Raw genomic sequence first — 23869 nt, 5'->3', positions numbered from 1 at the left:
TCTAAAAAATTTAATAAAAGAAATAGTTTAAACCTAATAAAAAAATAACTTTTTTAGTATTTATAAATCTTAGTGCATTTTATCCCTAGTGTGTAATAAATGATACTAACACCTCACGTGTTCTATAATTGTATTAATTAAAATTTGATGATGAATTTAAAATTATTGATTTTACATTCAATGCTTTATAAGTATTTTTCAATCATAAGAGTTTTTTTTTTTTAGAATTTTTACTTGAGAAAGAAGAGGTATTATACATCATGTCAAAGTTAGTGTTCGAAAATTATAAATATTTTTATTTTTGAAATTAGACCTTTTCTAGAGTACATAATAAATATGTGGAAAGAGAATAAAGTTGTTTGATTATTGTTATTGAGAAGTTGGTATAAAACTCTGATAGAAAAAATTAAAAAGATTATAGTTTAAGATACGTAGGAGTGATTTTTAAAAATTTAAAAGGCATTTTTAATGGGCGGTGGTGCAAGTGAACTTTTTCCTAGGATATAATATAAAATTGGTTCAAATCTAAAATTCAAAATAGTAAAATCCTACAGGAGGGTATACCTCCAAAGATATAACAAATCCTTTGACAGATACAGAGCAGAGAAGAGATGGACTTGGACTTGTACGGTTGACAACTTGACATTTCAGTACCACACTACCACTTCCTTAATTACTAATTAGCTTCCTCGCTCCCACATCTTATCTCTCTTCTTATTCACATTCATTCACACACACACACACACACACACACACACACATATATATATATATATATATATATATTACACACACACTGCTCTCTCTCTCTCTCTCTCTCTCTCTCTCTCTCTCTCTCACATGCCTCTGCAAATGTCATTCCGAAACCAATTCCCAAAACTGGTAGCGGTTTGCCGGCGGAGATAGATGGGAAAAGCAGCGAAGTGGCTTCGCGGCCTCCTCGGTCTCAAGAAGACGGAGTCTCCATCACAGGCGCCGGGGAGGGTTCGGTCGGAGTCGAAGCCTCCGAAGAGGCGGTGGAGCTTCGTCAAATCATACCGAGAAAAGGACCGCATCAACGGCGGCGAGAGGAGAGGACCGTGCGGGGAGCCGCACTGTGCGCCGTACGCGGACGGCGTGGATCCGAACAAGCGCGCAGTCGCAGTGGCAGCTGCAACCGCGGCGGTTGCGGAGGCTGCGGTGGCGGCGGCGCAGGCGGCCGCGGTGGTGGTGAGGCTGACCAGCAGCGGGAGGACTGCTACCGGCCCGGCGTACGTTGGCGCCGGCTGCGTGTCCCGCGATGAGTGGGCGGCAGTTAAGATACAGGCGGCTTTTCGAGCCTATCTGGTTGGTTTCCGTTTCCCTGATTCCATTCCATCATTATTCCCCTTTCTTCCTGTTCTCTCTATTAGGCCTCGGATTTCGTTATAATTACAGAAGTGCACTCGGCTTTTACATTTAAAAAAAAAAAAATTTATTTCCGTTTTCACATGCCTGTTTTGTTTTGTCTTCTAATTGCTTAAGAATCCTTTCTGGTTCTTCGATGTTGAAGATGAAGAAAACGCCAATTCTGGGTTTTCTTCTCCGGTGAGGACTGTTCAAGATTTTTAAAATTAAAGTTCAAAACCCAATGTGGGTGTCAAATTTTGACGAGTTGGATTTCGTTTGTGTCGGCAGTAATTAACAATTAGAAAAAAATTGATGTGTATAATCTGCCAAAAGGATGGGGTTGCTCGGTGGGAAATGGTGTTGACTAGGATGTTGGAACGAAACGTCTCAGATCGAAAACGACGTCAAAATAACGTACAAGTTGTTACACATGGATGATGGGATTTGCACTCCTGCACAGAAAAATCACATTGAAAGTTGAAGAGCGCTATAGAGAAAACGGTGTCGTCTGGGTTCTTCTTTCTACTCCAGCTTTGTGTCCTTACCGGTCTGCCATTAATGTATGTGAGCTGTTGACATAGCGTCTTTTATCTAAAAATTTCCACGAGTACACAGCTTCTGTGCCACCAAACAGAGTATTTATTTTTTTTCCTTTAATGGCTCGTTATTGGACTTCTCCCCCGGCTAGCCTGGCCTTTCACCAGCATGCAAATGGGATGAAGCTACGGACTTCCCAAATCCCTGTGGGCCTAAAACACCGTCCATTTTCATTTTTCTCATCTTATTTCATTATCGACCCTTCGCTTTCAGAAATTAAATGCCATTATATTTATTTTTTCGAAATCCCCAATCGTCCTATTTGCATATGCTTTGTGTTATTGTTTGCTTATTGAGTTAATGGTCGACGGTTAGTGTGCCTTTTTCCCCTGCTTACAAGGGCTATATGTGTAATTTCAAACTCTATATTCCAACCTTGTAGGGTTGTTAATTGTCCTGGTGATGATTCTGCACATGGTGTGTTTTGGTTGAGTTCGTTGCTTTCAGCTTAGGAATTAAGGAGTTCGCCGGTCATGTGCATGTGCTTTGACTGTATTGTGTCATGTATATAAATTCACCCTCTCTTTCTTTGCTGAAAGGTCATCACATTGATGTTATGGACAATGATAATTGAGTTGCTTGACTTATTTTTTCAAACCTTCTAGGCTTGAAAGAAGTCTTTCCTTGCAAAAATTAATTATAACACTAGTTATTTTATTTTATTTTATTTTTTTTTAAAAAGCCCCCACCACTGCTAGATGTACCCTAGGTGTCTTGGGTTAATGTGTGAAAAACATAAAATAAAATTGATTGTGAATTTGGTTTTGGGTGTTAAAATGGGACATACCCTTTTGGTTTGGCTTGCTGAATATGTCATATCTGTGGTAAAATGCTAAATTGGCTCATTAGAAGTTCATCTCTTTTGTGGGAATTGACTCTTAGAATTTACATTTGAACTGTTTGGTCTGCTGGGTGGTGGTGTTTAAGAAATGGGTAATTATTTGCTTAGCTGTGTTCCATTACCATGTGTTGGGAACAATAGATTTAATTGTGTTGAAAATGCATTTGTTTTACATTCTATTTTAAAATATATGTATTTTAAATTTATTGTTTTGGAAAAATTTAAAGACTATGGATTTGAAATCATGTATTCAATTAAACATTCCTCATTTATGTATTCTAAAAATATGGGTATTTGAATTTAAATTAGCATCATAGAAGGACCTCCTAGGTTTAGCATCAAGGAATATAGACTTGATAAACAAGTACTCAAAAATTATATACTTTACAAGCTAATGAATTTGACTTTAATTTTTTAATTCCTTTATTGCTTGTCTGTGCCTCTTTTGGTTTCTCCTCTCGTCTTATACAATAGCATATGAATGACAACTTCGGTCGGCATTCTAATGAGGAGCTCGGATGCCTAAAATGGTGAGATCCAAACCTGATTCAAGAATCTAGTAACATATAAATATTCAAATCAGTGGAAAAGCAATAGCAGGCAATCTCTTTTGCAGTTGGTAGCGTTAACATCATATGGAGAAGCAAACCTTGAAATAAGAAGGAAGGATTAGGATGGATCAAACACTCGCTGTGAGAGAGAGAGATGGCAGAGAGATGCCATCACATGTGCAACAATCATGGAGAAAGAGTTCAGAGAATGAAGGTATTGGCAAGAGAGAGAGAGAGAGAGAGAGAGAGAGAGAGGTTAGGGTGCAATTGGAAGGTGGTTTTTTGTTGGGGATGGAGGTGTGAATAAATTTTAATGTGAGCTCATTCTGAAAATCTTAGGTTAGGATGAGATTTGACACAGATGAATTTGGAAGTTTGAAATTCACCCTGATTTAAATCAAATTCAAATTCATCTGTTAATAAAATGGATCCAAACAAAAAATTTGTAGAATTTAATACAAAATGTTTAAATTTGGATTTTCCAAATATAACATTAGAGGCTTGGATTTGAAATTGTGTGGATTTGAACAAATTTCATGAAGTTGTTAAGTTTTATTCAAACCTACAAATCCCAAATTCCCAAACACAATGTTAGAGAATTTGTGGCTTTTAGGAGAAAGGCTAGGTTTGGTGGATGCTTTATTGTTTAGTCTTGGACAGTAGCCAGCAGGGGTCTCTTTGTTTATGCATCATTTTTTTTTTGGGTATTTGTTTAGGACCACAAGTGAGATGTCCTTGTCCTTCTTGAATGTCAGGCTGTCTTTAGTATAGGTTGGGTAGAAAAGTGGTTTCCTCTAGGCGCCAGCTATTCCTAAATTTCATGTTTGTGTGCACAAAGATTTTGAAGTTATTTGGATTATGTTTTGTTGTGGCATGTACTCGCTTAATCATCATGTAATTTTCATTACCTTCAGATTTGTTGAATGGTTCATTATATTATTTTATCTTATTGTATGGTTGTTGCTGTAATTTTATCTTGTGGGTATTATTAATTAGGAAGAAAATGCATTGTGATAATAAAACACTTGATGCTTCAATTAATGATCCTAGCTGTGGTAGAGATTATGCACTTGTGTTATTGCAGTTACTGCCTCATTTTAATCAATGTCTCACTTTCACTCTAATACTTCTTTCTCTGAAATATGAATAAATTTTTTTGCAGGCAAGGAGGGCACTGAGAGCATTGAGAGCATTGGTGAAGCTTCAGGCACTCGTGAGGGGCCATATAATTAGGAAGCAGACTGCAGATATGTTGCGACGCATGCAGGCATTGCTACGGGCGCAGGCACGAGCTCGGGCAGGACGTGCCCATGTTTCTGAATCCCCAGTCTCAAGCAGCAAGTCTTCTCAATTTCAGTACCCTGTAAACCAAGCTTGTCCTTCCCTCCATTTCTTTAAAATCGTGCTTTCCAAGTAGCTTCTTCAGGGACCACCCCTTTACAGTGATAGGGAAGCCTTTTCTTTATTGCTCACTTTAAGTTTACCTTTTCTTGCCAATAAATATTCAAATTTATGATTTTTTTTTTTCAAAAAAAGTTGAGTCACTTTTTTTTAGGGGTAATAGATTTCAAGGATGTTTCCCCTAAGTTACCTGCTTTCTCTGAAGGTTCATTGTTACCCTTCCTTCAAAAAATGATATTGTTCTATAGGGGAAACTACCTGCTTTCTCTGTGTTTGGGGTAGTTTGGACGTTAACTGGCTTGTAATTCCAACATGACCATGTATATCCTGCGCTGACTGGGTTGCTCTTTCTTCCGAGCTGGATTATACATGCAAAATCATTCATTTACTGATAATGCACTTGATCATTGAGTAATTAATCAATTGCTAATTTCAAAAATCTTTTTTTCCCTAATGTACAAATGGCTATGCTGAACCGCTTACTAGAGCAATCTTACGTTTTCTTGTTGGGCACGCATTCGCTCTTTCTTCTTGAATTAAGAATCAGGAATATACTGAATCCTCTTTGGACGTCCTCTTTCAATGTAATCCATGTTTGACTTGCATAATTATTATTTTGTGAAATATTGATGACTAGATATCTATATTTTTCCTGTTTCTTAATGCAGGGCCCTGCAACCCCCGAAAAATTTGAACAGGCTGTTCGAGCAAAGACTACAAATCACGATCAGTCACCTCTGCTCAAGGTATGTGCTGGAATACTTCGGATTGGGTTTTACTCGATATTTCTAATCATTATATAATGTCCGTGCTTAACTATGCCCTTCCCAACAATGCAGAGAACTGGATCAAAAGAGAGAATGCATTTTGTTTCAAAAATGGAAGAACGATTGTGGGATCAGCGTGGGAGTTCAATGAGAACTGGCCCAGTAGATGACGACAAGACTGACAAAATACTGGAAATAGACACTGGAAAGCCTTCTCTGTTTGCCTCTACGCGTAGAAACCTCTCTCAGTTTTCTCATCATGTTTCTTCATATCAGAATGACCACAGTTATACGACTTCAAAAGACTCGACAACCCATCAGACTGCTCCAAGTCAATCCTCTTGCGAGGTTCAATCTTCGAGTCCATTGAAAGTACTTTCTTGTGATGCCAAAGAAGGCTCTTTCTGCTCTGCTGAGAACAGCCCGCAATTCTTCTCTGCATCATCTAAGGCCGGTAGCTCCCGAAGAGGTCCATTCACCCCCACTAAGAGTGATGGCTCAAGAAGCTACCTGAGTGGTTTCTCGGATCACCCAAACTATATGGCTTGCACTGAGTCATCGCGGGCTAAAGTGAGGTCTCTGAGTGCCCCAAAACAAAGGCCCCAATACGAGAGATCGAATTCCGCAAAGAGGAACTCTGTTCATGGGTTTGGTGATTCTAGAGCAAGTGGACAGAGGGTTTCTGTGTTGCACTCCAACTTCACCAACAAAGCATATCCAGGCTCTGGTCGTTTGGATAGGCTGGGAATGCCTCTGAGAATTGGCGATGCCCTGGATTATAATGGTGGCTTTTGCGGCAGATACTGATGCAAGACTGTTGTTCTAAATGGGATTTGGTTTTCTGAGCCCAAAATCTAATCTAGCTTTGCTAACTCTTTATGTAATTAGTGTAGTAGCACTTCTTTTGTCTTCTGTGTTATGTGGAAGTGTCTGAGAACCACATTGATGATGATTAATTAACCTCATGTACCTTGCTGGAGTTCGCTTACTCTTTTAATTAAATGGGTAATGGGATTGAAGATCATGTTGTACTCTTATGTGGTCAGATTTTTACTTTAATTTTTTTTTTCAACTAAACTGGCAGGACTTGGCATTGGTTTCCACTAATTTTTTTGCGATAAACGCATTCATAGATGTAAATGATAGAATGCTATATAATAATTAGAGAAGTTATTGAAACATGCTCAAACTTTTCAATGGAGGGTTTGCCATGTATCCATCATTCCATCCATCCCCATATCTCAAGTGATGTGATGTGTGGTTGTAATGCTAGCTGTAGATAGGTGTGCAATTTTATGGAATTTTTTCACGTTTTATTATCAAAATAAAATAAAATTAGGAAAAAAATTTCCAATTTGAAGCTCACGTAATTTTGCAATTTGGTGCTGCAAGATTTAATACGCGTTAAGAAACTGGAGCTCTGGTGAAGAAAATCTTCCAACTTTGCCTTGCGAGATTTAAAAAGTCACCCAGTATGCTAGTGACACATGACAGAAATCTCGCAGAATGGTTCTGCGAGATTTTCCTGGGAAATGACATGGCGTGTGACACATGGAAAATCTAGCAGGTTCATCTTGCGAGATTTGCTTTGTCTGGTTTTCCCCATCCATTTCACTCGCGAAACTTGCAGATGATCGTTTGCAAGCAGAGCGTCGCAGAGAGGACGACAACAGAGCAGGTGACCGTTGGAGTAGATTGCAAGTGATCGTTCAAACAACCAGCCGAGTAAAGTTATTTAAACTCGAAAATGTGGTACGCATTATTTATTTATCGTAAAACAAAATTTATTTCCTTAAGTTTGATTGGTTTTACTGAGTTCGAATTTTTATCATTGAGTTCGATTTGTTGCATTTGGATTCATAGATGCATTTGAAAAATCGGAAGGTCAGTTTTTATTTATTTGCGTTTTTCCATTTTTTTTTTTTTCATGTTCTGTGCCCGTGTTCACAAAATGTTATTAGCAACATCAATTTGTGTAAGCTTAAAACATATAAAATGATTAAGCAAGATAATTTGTGTAAGCATAATAATGTTTAATTAAATTAGTTCTTATATTGTCAATGTTTAAGCAACAAGCATGATTATGTTTAATTAAATTAGTTTTTATATTGCCAATGTTTACTTTGCATGATTTGTGTGCTAGCCCACTATAATATAAATTATTATATGACAATTTGTGTAAGCATTCAAAATTTGTATGTACATATTTAACAAAAATAAAAATTACTTCTAAGTAACCATGAATTAGTTAAAAAATATTTATATGTTAATCGTAAATGTAAGTAATATTTCTTACATTATAAACAATTTAAATACTCAATTAATACTATTATGTTTGTAATAATATGTTAGAAAATATTATGTTAGAAATTTGGAATAAATAATGAGAAAATACAAAATTTGACTATTATAAACAATTTGAAATAATTGTAAATGTAAGTAATAATTCTTACATCATAAACAATTTTAATACTCAATTAATATTATTATGTTTGTAATAATATGTTAGAAAATATTATGTCAGAAATTTAGAATAAACAATTAGAAAATACAAAAATTGACTATTATAAACAATTTGGAATAATCGTAAATGTAAGTAATATTTCTTACATTATAAACAATTATGTTTGTAATAATATGTTAGAAAGTATTATGTTAGAAATTTGGAATAAACAATTAGAAAATACAAAATGTGACTATTATAAACAATTTGGAATAATCGTAAATGTAAGTAATATTTCTTACATATTAAACAATTTGTAAAAGATATGATACATAATACAAAGTCATACTAAATCTATTGAATTAGAAATACATTGCATCGTCTAAATTAGGGGTTACATTCATACAATTAAATGGAGATTTAAATTTGCATAACACTAAGAGAAATTATATGGCTATAATAAGAACAATTTTAAATATTTACAAGTTGGATTATCACTCTCGAAACTAAAGTAGCAAAGTTAGGTGCCTACCTCCGTTCACGTTTGTAACTATAAACATGGTGATCAAAAGACCTTGCAGCCAAGTTTGTAATGTTCAAGTTTGACCCATTAGGTTCAAAAATCTTATTGGCAAATTAGTCATGTCCATCTTTCTTTTGAGGTTCATTCACTTAAGAATAAATACTTAATATCTTATAGTGAACAAGGTAATTGATATAAGTACTAATAAAACTAAGTAATATTAGGATGGTCACTTTTATTATAAGTAGTAAAAATATGTTGTTATCAAGTGAATACATTATTACATTTCAACATGTAATTAATATATTGTAATATATAATTATTAAATTATGTTAACATTATTAGTTAATAATTTTTAATTAATTTTTTTAATTAAAATTTTATACATTGCTATATTTCAACATATGATTACTGTACAACAAAATAGTATATAATTATAGTATGTTAACATTTAAATTAATGCTTTGTAATTAACATTTTTATTTATAATTTTTAAAATTTTATACTTAAAAACTAGTAAATATGTTAACATTTTAATTGACATTATAAATTATAAAGGTAATGCCCAGGCAATTAACACATATAACTTATACATATAATTTTGTTTTGTGTAGGTCTTTTTTCTTTCCCGAGTGCGAATCTAAGTGGTAGGAAGTTCAAGCAGTGCTCTAGTGACGGTATTATTGTACATAGGGGGGAACATTATAACCGGAAACGCTGATGTTAGTTATAGTAGTCCGCCAATTCGATGTTTTCGAATTGGCCATAGGTGTAAATTACATAAATTGTATACGAAGATATACAAATATTTGCATATTGATTTAGATCAATATGCATTGCAGGTGACTGCAAAAATACCCTATGCGAGGGTATAATGATACGGTCATCCATAAGGTTGTTCCCATAACTGACGATTACGGTCTGTGCATTGTGTTGGATGCACACTCTGTAGGTACGACATATTTAACTGTGCAGTTATATGTCAAAATCATTCCTCACACGAGTGTCGCTGCGGATAGGCAGATGGGAATGTATGCCGAGCATGTGGTCGAAGCGGAAGAAGATACCAACAGACACGTCCTTATGATATGACTGTGGATGAAGGTATTGAACCATACACGAGTGCAGATGTTGGTGGGAGGCCTGTTGTGGATTTGAACGAATGTCCGGGATCGTCGTTCAAGCTGCAAACGTACGAAAGACCTATTATTGGCACAGATGATCAATGTGTTTGCGAAGAAGTTCTAGCATAACATCCAGGATCGTTGTTAGTCATTGTAAACAACGCGTTAGACGAGGGGATGAACATCACGAATGATGTTAATTCACAAGATGACACGTACGAGGACAAAACTGGTGAAGAGACTAATGAGTTCCCCGATGATGTCGACCCACCTCCCGTGAAACGAATGATGACACGTACAACGCCCAGTTTATGGACGAACCTCCTATGTACAGTGTAATTGACGTAGATGCTGCAGATTTGTCACTTGATAAGGAACTTCCAATGTTGGTAACTCGTTGGGATGAATCCTCTGAGCTAAGTAAGGGGATGCTATTCGGGTTGAAAGATCAGTTGATAGCGGCCGTGCGAATATACCATGCTCGAAAGCACCATGACTTTCACGTCTTGTAGTCTACCCCACTGTTATGGGTTATTAGTTGTAAGAACTTTGATTACAGTTGGAAAGTGCGTGCAATGTATCAGACGAAACACCAATTATTCGAAATTACCTAATATGGTGGTCTGCACACGTGTTTGAACGAACTTCTCTCGCAGGAACATAATCAAATCACTTCGTCCCTCATTGCTAGGGAGATCATGAATATGATCAGGGGTAATGCGTCGACATCAATCGCTACATTGAAAGAGTTCATAGATCGTTCTTTCGACTATTCGATCTCGTATAAGAAGGTTTGGTTGGGCAAATAGAAGGCATTTTCCCAAGTATTCGGTGATTGGGAGATGTCTTATTAAACTTTGCCTAAGTGGATGGAAGCGATGTGCACGTACAATCCGGGTACTGATGTCAAGTGGAGGTGAACTCCTATTTCAAGTAGCGATCACACCGCAATATTTATATCTGTATTTTGGGCTTTCGCAGCATCTATTCAAGGTTTTTGTCATTGCCCTCCTATTATATGTGTGGATGGGACACACTTGTATGGTAAGTATAAGGGTAAACTCCTAATTGTGACGTATCCGAATGTAAATAGGCAAATATTTTCCCCTGCATTTGCTATTATTTAAGAGGAAAATCTGGACCGTCGCATTGACTTCGTAGGCAGTTTGGGACTCTTAGTACACTTCTTCTTTTATATATATTTATTGTAATGTGATGGTGCATTTTGCAGGATTGATCCAGGGCCGTTTGATCCAAGCATCTTGACGATGGGCGATGATCACCGAGCCAGTCGAGCGTGGGCTGATGGGCACGCCGACCCCTTGTTCTTCCAAGGGGGCATGCAGTTTACAGAGCACTGGTTGTAGGTAGACGACCGCATCGTTCGCCTGATATGCGATGCAGGTTTTTATGGTATTTATCGGATTGCCCATATCTAGCTGAATTGGCATCTCATCACAGATTTGGTGGAGCGATGGAGACCCAAGACGCACACATTCCACTTACCTCATGGGGAGGCGACCGTAACACTCCAGGACGTCGCCGTTTTGTTTGGGCTGCCAATTGATGGCCGACCTGTCATTGTCGTATTGGCCGAGCCAGTAGAGGGACCTACAGACCGTCGGGGACAACTCGCCCTGCGTACTCTGTGCTAGCGTTTGTTAGGAGTCGTGTCACCTGACAGTGAGTTGGTTGGTGCATGCATCCGTATGCGGTTCCTAGATAATGTAATCAACATATTCACGATGCATGCGATATAAACATAATGAAAATGTTGTCACGACCTGCTCATTTTTCACATATATTTTTTTTTATATATATCATCATATCATAAAATCAATACTCCATATCCCACAATCCAGTTCAGCAGGTCATCATCCACCTATACCAATGGGTACCAGGGATATAACAAAACATACAGGAGAAGCCTACGCAGCAGAAATTATAAAATCATATACATCTCATCATAATGTGCATAACATATACCAGAGTACTACAAATACTATCTCTCAGTATATACATCCCAAAAATAATTCTAGGGACAATTCCCACAAAAATCTAACTGTCCCTACCGAGACTTACCCTTCGCAGAGGGCAGATAAACAACACTAATTCTGGGGGCTTTTCCCACTCTCTTATCCGGGGCTCCTGAAAAGTTAATGAAATTTAGGGGTGAGACACCTCTCAGTAAGAGAAATAAACTAATACTAGTGTGTGGCAACATGAGTATACCGTGTTCTACATATACCATACATATTATATCTAGTACTTTTTATCAAATCTGGGAAAACATAAGTACATCAAAACATGGCAGAACATACTGCATTTTCATAAACATTTCTCATCTTATATCATAATAATAATATCATAAAACAATCCTGGTAGGTTAGCTGACTGTTGTCATGTATTACCCCCACATAATTGGGTTGTGTGGCCCGAAGGTAGGACCTGACAATGGTTAGCCGACCACTGCCAAGTCAATAGTCTAGTCTATAGGTCCGATGGGTCTACCCAGACTGGTCCGTACACCAGGGGCGATAACAACACACTTCTTGAAAATAACCACATCGACCATCCAATCTCACACCACTCCGTACAGCGGCGTTAACACAGATATCATGATCATGATGACCATGGACACATAGCAAAGGTACCGTGCAAAGGCTAGCCTAGACCAAGCCAACCGGGTTCTGATATCATATACATATACTAAAATCGTGATACATAGATATATCATATCATTCATTTTCACATCGATCCTATCATTTACATATATATACGTGTACCATGAAAATCATCGGCCTGTACGCCAGTATTACACATTTTAACAAAGCACGGCCCGTACGCAGACAAATCACATAGCATAGCCCGTACGCTGGCAAACCACATAGCACTGCTCGTACGCCGGCAAATCACATAACACAACCCGTACGCTAGCAAACCACATAGCACGGCCCGTACGCCGGTAAATCACATAGCACGGCCTGTACACCGGCAAATCACATAGCACGGCCCGTACGCCAACAAATCACATCCACATATATATATATATAAACATCTCGGCCCATAGGCTGGTTTTCTATCATAAAAATCCATATCATCCACATTCCCAGAAAACAGCATTTCACAACATTTTTACTCATGCCACACAGTAGATTTTCCACATATTCAACATACGATCATTTTCACAGTATTTTGCAAATATAAGACACACACACACACACACACACACATATATATATATATATATATATATATATATATTCATATACATTTTCCATAAATCAAATGATAACTATATATAAATAAGCATTTTCCAAAACAGTACTAGCTTACTTTATCCCCTTACCTGGTTCCTGAACAGCCCCTAAGAAAGTCTTCCCCGCCCCCGCAGGGTTCCTAACTCAACACCCTGAAAATGAAAACTCACAGAATTAAACTTTAGTATTTCAACGTATATAACATTTCTTTTAACTATCATTAAGTCAAATTCGGTTTAAGAGCCTTACCTCAACTCAGGGATGATTTCCTACATTCCCAATCAACACCCCTGGAAACGAAAACCCCTAGTATTAAAGTTTAATATTTTAACGCATAAAACATTTTTCTCAACTGTCACAAATCCAAATATTGAGTAAAAAGTCTTACCCTGAATTTGGGATGGTTTCCACCTTACTTTCACGGATGATCCACTCCAGCAGATTTAGAGAGAACTCCGCCAGGAGCGTCGTGGTGACTTCGGATTGTCTATCCGGCGAAGATCTAGCCCGAAATCAATGAAAGAAGGAGAGAGGACCGAAGGGAAGAGAGAGGGAAAAAAGTTAGCTTCTTAAAGAAGCTTTAAACTTCTGGATTTCCATATTTATAGGATAGCGGAATTCGTCGACGAGCTCGACCTTCGTCGACGAGTCCTTCACAAATTTTGTCAACGAGACCCTGTATTTGTCGACGAAATTCAGACTGCCTTAGAACCCCTCTCGGTATTTTCTCGTCGACGAAACCCTGTGTTCGTCGACGAATTCTCTTAAGCCTTCGTCGACGAAACCTTGTGTTCGTCGACGAAGCTTGGCAGCTTCCCTTCTTTCCTAACTTCCATTTCCCTTTTCTTTTATTATTTAACTACCATTTTATTTGGGTCGTTACATCCTCCCCTCTTTATAAAAATTTCGTGCTCGAAATTTACCGTTCACATAACTCGTCATCCCTTATTAAGGCAAAATGATCTACTTATTTTATTACCTACCCTCATTTATGGCGGAGGAATACCATGGTTACACGCCAAGTCCTGAAAGATTACATGTACAAAAGAAAACTTCTCCCAGAACCAAAATACCACACTAATTAACCATTACATGTACCTGCAAAAGAAAATACTACTTCACTACTTACACTTACCGAATCAAACTTCTGGGAATAGATGCGGATACTTCTGCCTCATCTGCTCCTCGGACTCGCAAGAAGCTTCTTCTACCGCATGATTCCTCCACAAAACCTTCACCTGAGGAATTGTTCTATTACGTAGCTCTTGCACTTTCCTATCTAGAATCTGACTAGTACCTCCTCATATCCTAGTGAATCACTAAGCTCCAACTCATCATAACTGATGATATGAGAAGGATGGAACGTACTTCCTTAACATAGCAACATGGAATACGTCGTGGATTCTGGACAACACAGGTGGTAAAGCTAGCCTGTAGGCTATCGGCCCCACTTTATCTAGAATCTCAAATGGGCTGATAAACCTAGGACTAAGTTTACCCTTATTCCCAAATCGCATAACCCCTTTCATCGGAGCTATCTTCAAGAACACATGGTCCCCCACGTCAAACTCTAATTTCCTGCGGCGATGGTCGGCATAACTCTTCTGTCGGTTCTGAGCTGCATTGATCCTGTCCCTGATGAGCCAAACCTTATCACACACATGCTGCACAAGCTCTTGCCCCACTACTCGCCGCTTACCCACTTCATCCCAAAACAAAGGAGATCGACATCTCCTACCGTATAGAGCCTCAAATGGTGTCATGCCAATACTAGACTGATAACTGTTATTATACGCAAACTCTACCAATGGCATGAACTGAGTCCAACTACCCCCAAAGTCCAATACGCACGCACGAAACATGTCCTCTAGTATCTGTATCGTCCTCTCAGTCTGCCCATCTGATTGTGGATGGAATGTCGTGCTAAACGATAACTGAGATCCCATAGCCTCCTGCAAACTCCTCCAAAATCGTGATGTAAATCGCGGATCTCTATCCGACACAATCGATACTGGCATCCCATGAGAACGAACTATCTCTTGAACATAAATCTCCGCTAAACGGCTGAGGGAATAGCTGATCTTGATAGGAATAAAGTGGGCGGTCTTCGTCAATCGATCAACAATCACCCAGATGGCATTCTAGCCATGCAACGCCGTCAACAGTCCTGACACGAAGTCCATGGATATATGATCCCACTTCCACTCTAGGATAAATAACTGCTGCAACTGTCATGCCGGCCTCTGGTGCTCAGCTTTTACCTGCTGGCACGTCAAACACTGGGCTACATACTCGGCGATCTCTCTCTTTATGCCACTCCACCAGTATGACTCTCGCAGATCTTTATACATCTTCATACTACCAAGATGAACTGTGTACAAAGATTGGTGAGCTTCCTCTAGAATGGTCTTCCTGATCTCAGTATCTGCAGGAACGCATAATCTATAACGGAATCGCAAAGCTCCATCATCTGCAATACTGAACTCCTCCCCCTAACCACTCTGTACTCTATCCATCACCTCTACTAATTCTGGATCCTCCTTCTAGGCGGCTTTAATTCTTTCCTGTAGAGTAGGCTGTACTACCAAGCTGGCAATGCACACTGGAAGATCACTCTCCACCAACTCTATGCTGAGTCTCTCCAAATCCATCATAATTGGATGCTGGATCTCCATAGCTGCTAACATCGGTTCCCTAGATTTCCTGCTCAACGCATCAGCTACCACGTTTTCTTTCCCTGGGTGATAACTGATGGTACAATCAAAATCCTTTATAAGCTCCAACCACCTTCTCTGCCTCATATTCAGTTCCTTCTGTGTGAAGAAATACTTTAAGCTCTTGTGATCGGAGAAGATCTCACACTACTCACCATATAGGTAATGCCTCCAAATTTTCAACGTATGTACTACTGCAGCCAATTCAAGATCATGGGTAGGGTAGTTCTTCTCATATTCTTTCAACTGTCTAGACGCATACGCCACTACCCTACCATGCTGCATCAATACACAGCCAAGTCCCTTCAAGGACACATCACTGTAAATGACATACCCCCCACCCTCAGATGGGATGACCAACACTGGCGCTGTGACTAACCTCTGCTTCAACTCCTAAAAACTCTGCTCACAGCTATCGTCCCACTCAAATCTGACATTCTTCCTCGTCAGTCGTGTCAAAGGTCCTGACAAAGCTGAGAACCCCTTAACAAAACGATGGTAATATCCCGCTAGCCCCAAGAAACTCCGGATCTCCTAGACATTCCTCAGTCTAACCCAATTCACCACCGCCTCAATCTTACTAGATCTATAGAAATATCGTCTCCAGATATAACATGCCCCAAGAACACGACCTTCTCAAGCCAAAATTCACATTATCTGAATTTGGCGTATAATTTCTTCTCTCGAAGTGTCTGCAAAACCTGCCTCAGGTGCGTCTCATGCTCCTCATAACTCCTCGAATAGATCAGTACATCATCAATAAACACAACAAAAAACTGGTCTAGGTATCGGTGGAAGACTCTGTTCATCAAGTCTATAAATACCGCAAGAGCATTCGTCAAACCAAACGGCATAACAAGAAACTCGTAATGCCCGTACCTGGTTCTGAAGGCCGTCTTTGAGACGTATTTTGCTTTCACCTTCACTTGATGGTAGCTGGATCTGAGGTCAATCTTCGAATACACCCGTGTACCCTAGAGATGGTCAAACAAATCATCAATACGGGGTAGAGGATATTTGTTCTTGATGGTCACTTTATTAATCTCCCTGTAGTCTATACACATCCTCATAGTCTCATCCTTCTTCTTCACAAATAGAACAGGAGCTCCCCATGGAGATACACTAGGCCGTATGAAGCCCTTATCAAGCAGATCCTGTAACTGATTCTTCAATTCTGCCAATTCTACTGGCGCCATTCGGTAAGGTACTTTAGAAATCGACGTCGTACCGGAAGGTAGATCAATAGGGAAATCTACCTCACGGTCGCGTGGCAAGCCTGGTAACTCATTTGGGAAAACATCTGTAAACTCCTTTACTACAGGCGTGCTAGCAAGTTTCGACTAATTCCCTGAAATCTCTTTCACAACAGCCACAAACCCCTGACAACTACTCAACAGTAGTCTCCTAGCCTGCATAGCTGAAACTAGCTGAGGCGAGGATTGCACTCGCGACCATACGAACTTGAATTCCGCTTTCCCCGGAGATCTGAATATCACCTCTCGTGCACGGCAATCTATGCTGACAAAATTAGCCACAAGCCAATCCATGCCAAATATAACGTCAAACTCGTGCATGTCTAACACTATCAAATCAGTAGACAATATTTTCCCCTAAATCTCTACTGGGCAGTTGCGGAGTACCCTACTACACCTCACTACTGATCCAGTCGGCGTAGATACTAACAATTCAACATCTAATGACTGTGTTTCAGCCCCACATAATTTAACACACCTCGAAGACACAAACAAGTGTGTAGCTCCTGAATCAAATAATTCAATGACTTTAAAAGAAAGCATAATCACCATACCTGTCACCACGTCACCTGCTGTCTCAGCCTCGCCTGGAGTCAAAGTGAACACCCTGGTTGGAGCCATATTCCTTTGCTGGCCCCCACGTGGTGCCTGATAACCTCCCCGATATGGTCTAGGAGTTGGAACTGCATCTGGTGGTGTAGGGCAGTCTCGTACCATATGCCCCGGTTTACCACAGCGATAACACACTGGAACTGCATCTGATGGGGTAGGACAACCTCGCACCATGTGCCCCAATCTACCACAGCGGTAGCACACTATACCACCAGCTTGACACTCCCCCCAATGCCTCCTACCACAAGTTTGACAGACTGGAGGACCCTACCCTGTCTGCACCTTATGTCCTCCCATCACCTGTCTCCGTCCTTTGCCATGATTACCTCTCCTCCATGGCCCGGTCTATGACCCTGCTGGTAGCCGGTATATGCAGAACTTTTCTTCTGTCCCTGCTCCTCTGCATCAAGGCGCTCCCCAATCTCTGCCAAAGCCACCCTGTTGACTAACTCCGCAAAGTCCTAGATCCGCAGCACCACCACCTGCTTGAATATACTCCGCCTCAAACCTCTCTCAAACTGTCTCACCTTCCTTATCTCATCAGGAACAATATACGGGGCGAAACAAGAGAGCTCGATGAAACGTGCTGCGTACTGCTGGACGGATAATTGTCCCTGCTTCAGACTCAGGAACTCTTTTACCTTAGCCTCCCTAACCGTAGCTAGAAAATATCTGTCAAAGAATACATCTTTAAACCGGTCCCATGTCATAGCTATCAGAGTCACCTTCTGCTACTTCAATAGTCTCACCGCAGTCCAACACCTCTCAACCTCTCCTATCAGTCTATAGGTGGCAAAGAGGACCCTCTATTCCTTAGTACATTGCAACACAACCAAGATCTTCTCAATCTCCTGCATCCAGTTCTCGGGGACTATAGGATCAACTCCTCCTGAGAACGTGGGAGGATTCATCTTCGTGAACTTCTCTATGGTGCACCCATGGCCTGCAGATGGACCACTCAGCTCCCTCGAACTCCTAGCGATCTCAGCCATAACCTTCTGAGCCACGCTACGTAATACCGCATCAGAGTCGTTCCTAGTTGCACCTGATGGTCCTGCACCATCACTACCACTCGCATGGGCACTATTTCCTCCTTCTTGATCCATCCTGAAACAACAAACATGACTTAGAACTTCTATCCTTATAATTTACCCACCTATCCTCACCACTTATCTCAACATTCCTAACTAATTTCTAATCCCCAGTCCTACATTCTAGGAACACAACTCGACAATAGCTTACTATGGTTTTCCTGAAATTGTCACCCCAAGAAAAATACAGAAACTACCACGGAAGTCCTGCCTCTAGATTATAGAACAAAACCTGAAATCCTTTCCTAAACTCTGGTATTGTTTCTGCTGCACTCTAAAGTCTACAGAACCTAACAACTTAGGCTCTCATACCAAGCTGTCACGACCTGCTCATTTTTCACACACACACACACACATATATATATATATATATATATTTATATATATCATCATATCATAAAATCAATACTCCATATCCCACAATCCAGTTCAGCAGGTCATCATCCACCTGGACCAATGGGTACCAGGGATATAACAAAACATACAGTAGAAGCCTACGCAGCAGAAATTATAAAATCATATACATCTCATCATAATGTGCATAACACATACCAGAGTACTACAAACACTATCTCTCAGTATATACATACCAAAAATAATTCTAGGGACAATTCCCACAAAAATCTAACTGTCCCTACCAAGACTTACCCTTCGCAGAGGGCAGATAAACAATACTAATTCTACGGGGCTTTTCCCGCTCTCCTATCCGGGGCTCCTGAAAAGTTAATGAAATTTAGGGGTGAGACACCTCTCAGTAAGGGAAATAAAATAATACTAGTGTGTGGCAACATGAGTATATCGTGTTCTACATATACCATACATATCATATCCAGTACTGTTTATCAAATCTGGAAAAACATAAGTACATCAAAACATGGCAAAACATACTGCATTTTCATAAACATTTCTCATCTCATATCATAATAATAATATCATAAAACAATCCTAGTAGGTTAGCTGGCTGTTGTCATGTATTACCCCCACATGACTGAGTTGTGTGGCCAGAAGGCGGGACCTGACTATGGTTGGGCGACCACTACCAAGTCAATAGTCTGGTCTGTAGGTCCAATGGGTCTACCCAGACTAGTCCGTACACTAGGGGCGATAACAGCACACTTCTTGAAAATAACCACATCGACCATCCAATCTCACACCACTCCGTACAGCGGCGTTAACACAGATATCATGATCACAATGACCATGGACACATAGCAACGATACCGTGCAAGTGTTGGCCTATACCAAGCCAACCAGGTTCTGATATCATATACATATACTAAAATCGTGATACATAGATATCTCATATCATTCATTTTCATATCGATTATATCATTTACATATATATACGTGTACCATGAAAATCATCGGCCCGTACGCCAGTATTACACATTTTAACATAGCACGGCACGTACGTCGGCAAATCACATAGCACAGCCCGTACGCTGGCAAACCACATAGCACGGCCCGTACGCTGACAAATCACATAACACGGCCCATACATTGGCAAATCACATAGCACAGCCCGTACGTTGGCAAACCACATAGCATGGCCCATACGCCAGCAAATCACATAGTACAACCCGTACGCTGGCAAATCACATAGCATGGCCCGTACGCCGAGAAATCACATAGCACGGCTCGTACGCCGGCAAATCACATCCATATATATATATATATAAACATCTCGGCCCGTACGCCGATTTTCCATCATAAAAATCCATATCATCCACATTCCCAGAAAACAGCATTTCACAACATTTTTACTCATGCCACACAGTAGATTTTCCACATATTCAACATACGATCATTTTCACAGTATTTTGCAAATATAAGACATATATATATATATAATCATATACATTTTTCATAAATCAAATGATAACTATATATAAATAAGCATTTTCCAAAACAGTACTAGCTTACTTTATCCTCTTACCTGGTTCCTGAACAGCCCCTAAGAAAGTCTTCCCCGCCCCCGCAGGGTTCCTAACTCAACACCCTGAAAATGAAAACTCACAGAATTAAACTTTAGTATTTCAACGTATATAACATTTCTTTTAACTATCATTAAGTCAAATTCGGTTTAAGAGTCTTACCTCAACTCAAAGATGATTTCCTACGTTCCCAATCAACACCCCTGGAAACGAAAACCTCCAGTATTAAAGTTTAATATTTTAACGCATAAAACACTTTTCTCAAATGTCACAAATCCAAATATTGAGTAAAAAGTCTTACCCTGGATTTGGGATGGTTTCCACCTTACTTTCACTGATGATCCACTCCAACAGATTCAGAGAGAACTCCGCCAAGAGCGTCGTGGTGACTTCGGATTGTCTATCCGGCGAAGATCTAGCCCGAAATCAATGAAAGAAGGAGAGAGGACCGAAGGGAAGAGAGAGGGAAAAAAGTTAGCTTCTTAAAGAAGCTTTAAACTTCCGAATTTCCATATTTATAGGATAGCGGAATTTGTCGATGAGCTCGACCTTTGTCAACGAGTCCTTCACAAATTTCGTCGACGAGACCCTGTATTCGTCGACGAAATTCAGGCTGCCTTAGAACCCCTCTCGGTACTTTCTCGTCGACGAAACCCTGTGTTCGTCGACGAATTCTCTTAACCCTTCGTCGACAAAACCCTATGTTCGTCGACGAAGCTCGACAGCTTCCCTTCTTTCCCAACTTCCTTCTCCCTTTTCTTTTATTATTTAACTACCATTTTATTTGGGTCGTTACAAATGTAATCAACACCATTTACTTGCATATGTTATAGTGTAATTAATGAACATGGATAAGAGTTGGAATTCTCCAAAGCTTTTACTTATATCATCATTTTGAAGCTTTCTTAACCTTTAAGGTAAGTTTATATAAATATATAATATAATATTATTCTATTATATTAATATATTATTATATTATATTATATTATATTATTAAATTAATATTATTTATTTATTTATTTATTTATTATATAATAAAATTTTTTTAACTTTTTTTAATTTTTTTTTTACTCTTCCATGCATATAATTTTCTAGGCATTACATTATTTAACCATCACTAATAAGTAGCTTTTAGTGATGCTTTGAGTTCGTCACTAATACCCCAAAAAATGTCGCTAATATTTTCCTGAGATAGTTTTCACGTGAAAAGTTATTTCCCGTGATGGTTTGGGCGATAAAATTAGGTTTCTAGTGACGAAAGTATTAGTGACAGTTTTAGTTTCGTGACTAAAAATGTCTTATTAGTGATGGTTTTCAAAACTGTCACTAATATTTACACTGATAGTAAAAATCGTCACTATTACTTACAGTCGCGACATCCCGGGAGCGCGTGTGCCCCGAGCGGCGAACTAAAAATCATTTACAATTTTCAAGGAAAATTCATGGGATGTTGAAGTCGCCACTAACCTTTTAGTGTGGTTAGAACACATGATTACTATCCTGTTAGGGGTAGAGTGGGTCTATGTTACTAGAGTTAGGCTCGGAAGTTCGGTTACGCGAGGGGAAGGTACAAGCACCCCCTACGCGCCCGTTCTTACGAACGGTACCTAATTAATTTAAAATTATCCCTAAGTTAATCTAATAAGTCTTTACATTACCCATTTTTATGAATTTATAAATACACATAAAAAATAAATAAATAAATAAATACATATAATATATATACATATATTCCCTCAGAGCTTAAGGTACGTGATGCCCGAAGGCTCATACCCCCGCAATAAAATCATAGGGATGAAAAAAAAATCAAAAATCAAAAATTATTTAATAACAAAAATATAATAAAATAAAATAATAATAACCATTATCATAATGAACATAATAATAACAATAATAATAATAATAAATAACAATAGTAAAAATAATAATAATGGTACTGATAATAATAATAATAATAATAATAATCCCATAATGACAATAATAAATAATATTAATAGTAACAATACGCACATATTAACAATAAATACATATTCGTAATAATTTCACACATGATAATAATAATAATAATAATAATAATAATAATAATAATAATAATAATACACTATAAATAAAAGATAATAATAATAACCTTCCTAATGGTACACACCCCTAATATCCTATAAATATCTTTACACCCATATGGAAATAATTAACAAAAGAAATAAACCAAATTTCAAATTAAAACATGGAAACCAATGCAAAAGTAGAGAAATAATGAAATTATGGAAACAAGGTATTGCTGAAAATAATATATACCAATACAACATGGTTGCCAAAATTAACACACAACCTTAACTATACAAATATTAAATATAAAGTGAGTACAATAATGACCAAAAACCCTAAGTACATAATTTATATGGAAGCAATTTCAACCCTAAAAGTACACAAAGATACTATGAAGTGATCAAAACCCTAATAAATATGAACATGACATAATCCAAACTCTAAAAAAAAAATACCTAAACCATGATAATGTGAAATACTTAAAATCATATTAGATATAAACGTTGAATAATCAAAACCCTAACGATACTACTACATGATAATGAACCATAGTATATACAACACAAAATAATAAATCATAATATTATATAAATATGTACAATGACAAACCATAATAGATATGAATATGTATATATGATAATAAAACAATATGAAACAATGAGCCTTAATATTACATGATAATACAAAACAAATGTAATAATAAAAGCATATCATAAGAAAAAAATATATACATGCTGATAATACAATATTAGATAGTAAACCATAATATTACATATTTAAAAAAAGATGACAAGAAAATTCAAATATTGACACTTGAGACCCGATCAAACAAAAAGGAATCCTACAAAAACAAAATAAACCAATTAGTATTTATAATAAATATGACAAAAACCTAAACATGGATATTAAATACTAATATTACAACATTAAAATCCTACAATAATAATATTAATTATTTAATATACATAATAAATAAGACAAAGATATAAACGTCCCTAAAATAAAATAAAATAAATCAATACGTGTGTGCACTGTGTGTGCACAGTGTATGGGTGTGAGTGAGTGCCGTGTGTGTGTGCTGTGTGTGTGCGTTTCTGTGTGTGTGTGCTGTGTGTGTGTGCAGTGTGTGTGCTGTGTGTGTGTGCAGTGTGTGTGCTGTGTGTGTGTGTGCAGTGTGTGTGCGTTTCTGTGTGTGTGTGCTGTGTGTGTGTGTTTGCGTTTCTGTGTGTGCTGTGTGTGTGTGTGGCTTGCATGAAAAACACTCACCGAGGGGGCTGACGGAGAATGGAGCAGATGTGGCTGGACTGTGGGGATCCACCGGAGCAGAGGGTGAGGTTGCAGTGC

General features: G+C 38.5%; 1 protein-coding gene across 1 annotated transcript; it reads left to right on the top strand.

Annotated features, from left to right (window-relative positions):
* Positions 1-602: 602 nt before the first annotated feature.
* LOC131164854 (protein IQ-DOMAIN 22-like) lies at positions 603-6549 on the top strand. Its single transcript, XM_058122366.1, has 4 exons — positions 603-1326; positions 4520-4720; positions 5427-5504; positions 5598-6549. Exons 1-4 carry the CDS (start codon positions 907-909, stop codon positions 6330-6332), a joined length of 1434 nt encoding a protein of 477 aa, XP_057978349.1. The 5' UTR covers positions 603-906; the 3' UTR covers positions 6333-6549.
* The last annotated feature ends 17320 nt before the right edge of the window (positions 6550-23869 follow it).

Source organism: Malania oleifera, chromosome 9 (assembly GCF_029873635.1).
Source record: "Malania oleifera isolate guangnan ecotype guangnan chromosome 9, ASM2987363v1, whole genome shotgun sequence".
Taxonomy (NCBI): domain Eukaryota; kingdom Viridiplantae; phylum Streptophyta; class Magnoliopsida; order Santalales; family Ximeniaceae; genus Malania; species Malania oleifera.
This window is presented reverse-complemented; position numbering and strand designations above follow the sequence as displayed.

Bases quoted from the DNA above. Each gene is read 5' to 3' on its own strand.
- LOC131164854 (XM_058122366.1), top strand. From the start codon at position 907: ATGGGAAAAGCAGCGAAGTGGCTTCGCGGCCTCCTCGGTCTCAAGAAG. The intron at 4,721-5,426 runs GTAAACCAAGCT...TTCTTAATGCAG, and splicing joins CTTCTCAATTTCAGTACCCT to GGCCCTGCAACCCCCGAAAA. The intron at 5,505-5,597 runs GTATGTGCTGGA...CCAACAATGCAG, and splicing joins ATCAGTCACCTCTGCTCAAG to AGAACTGGATCAAAAGAGAG.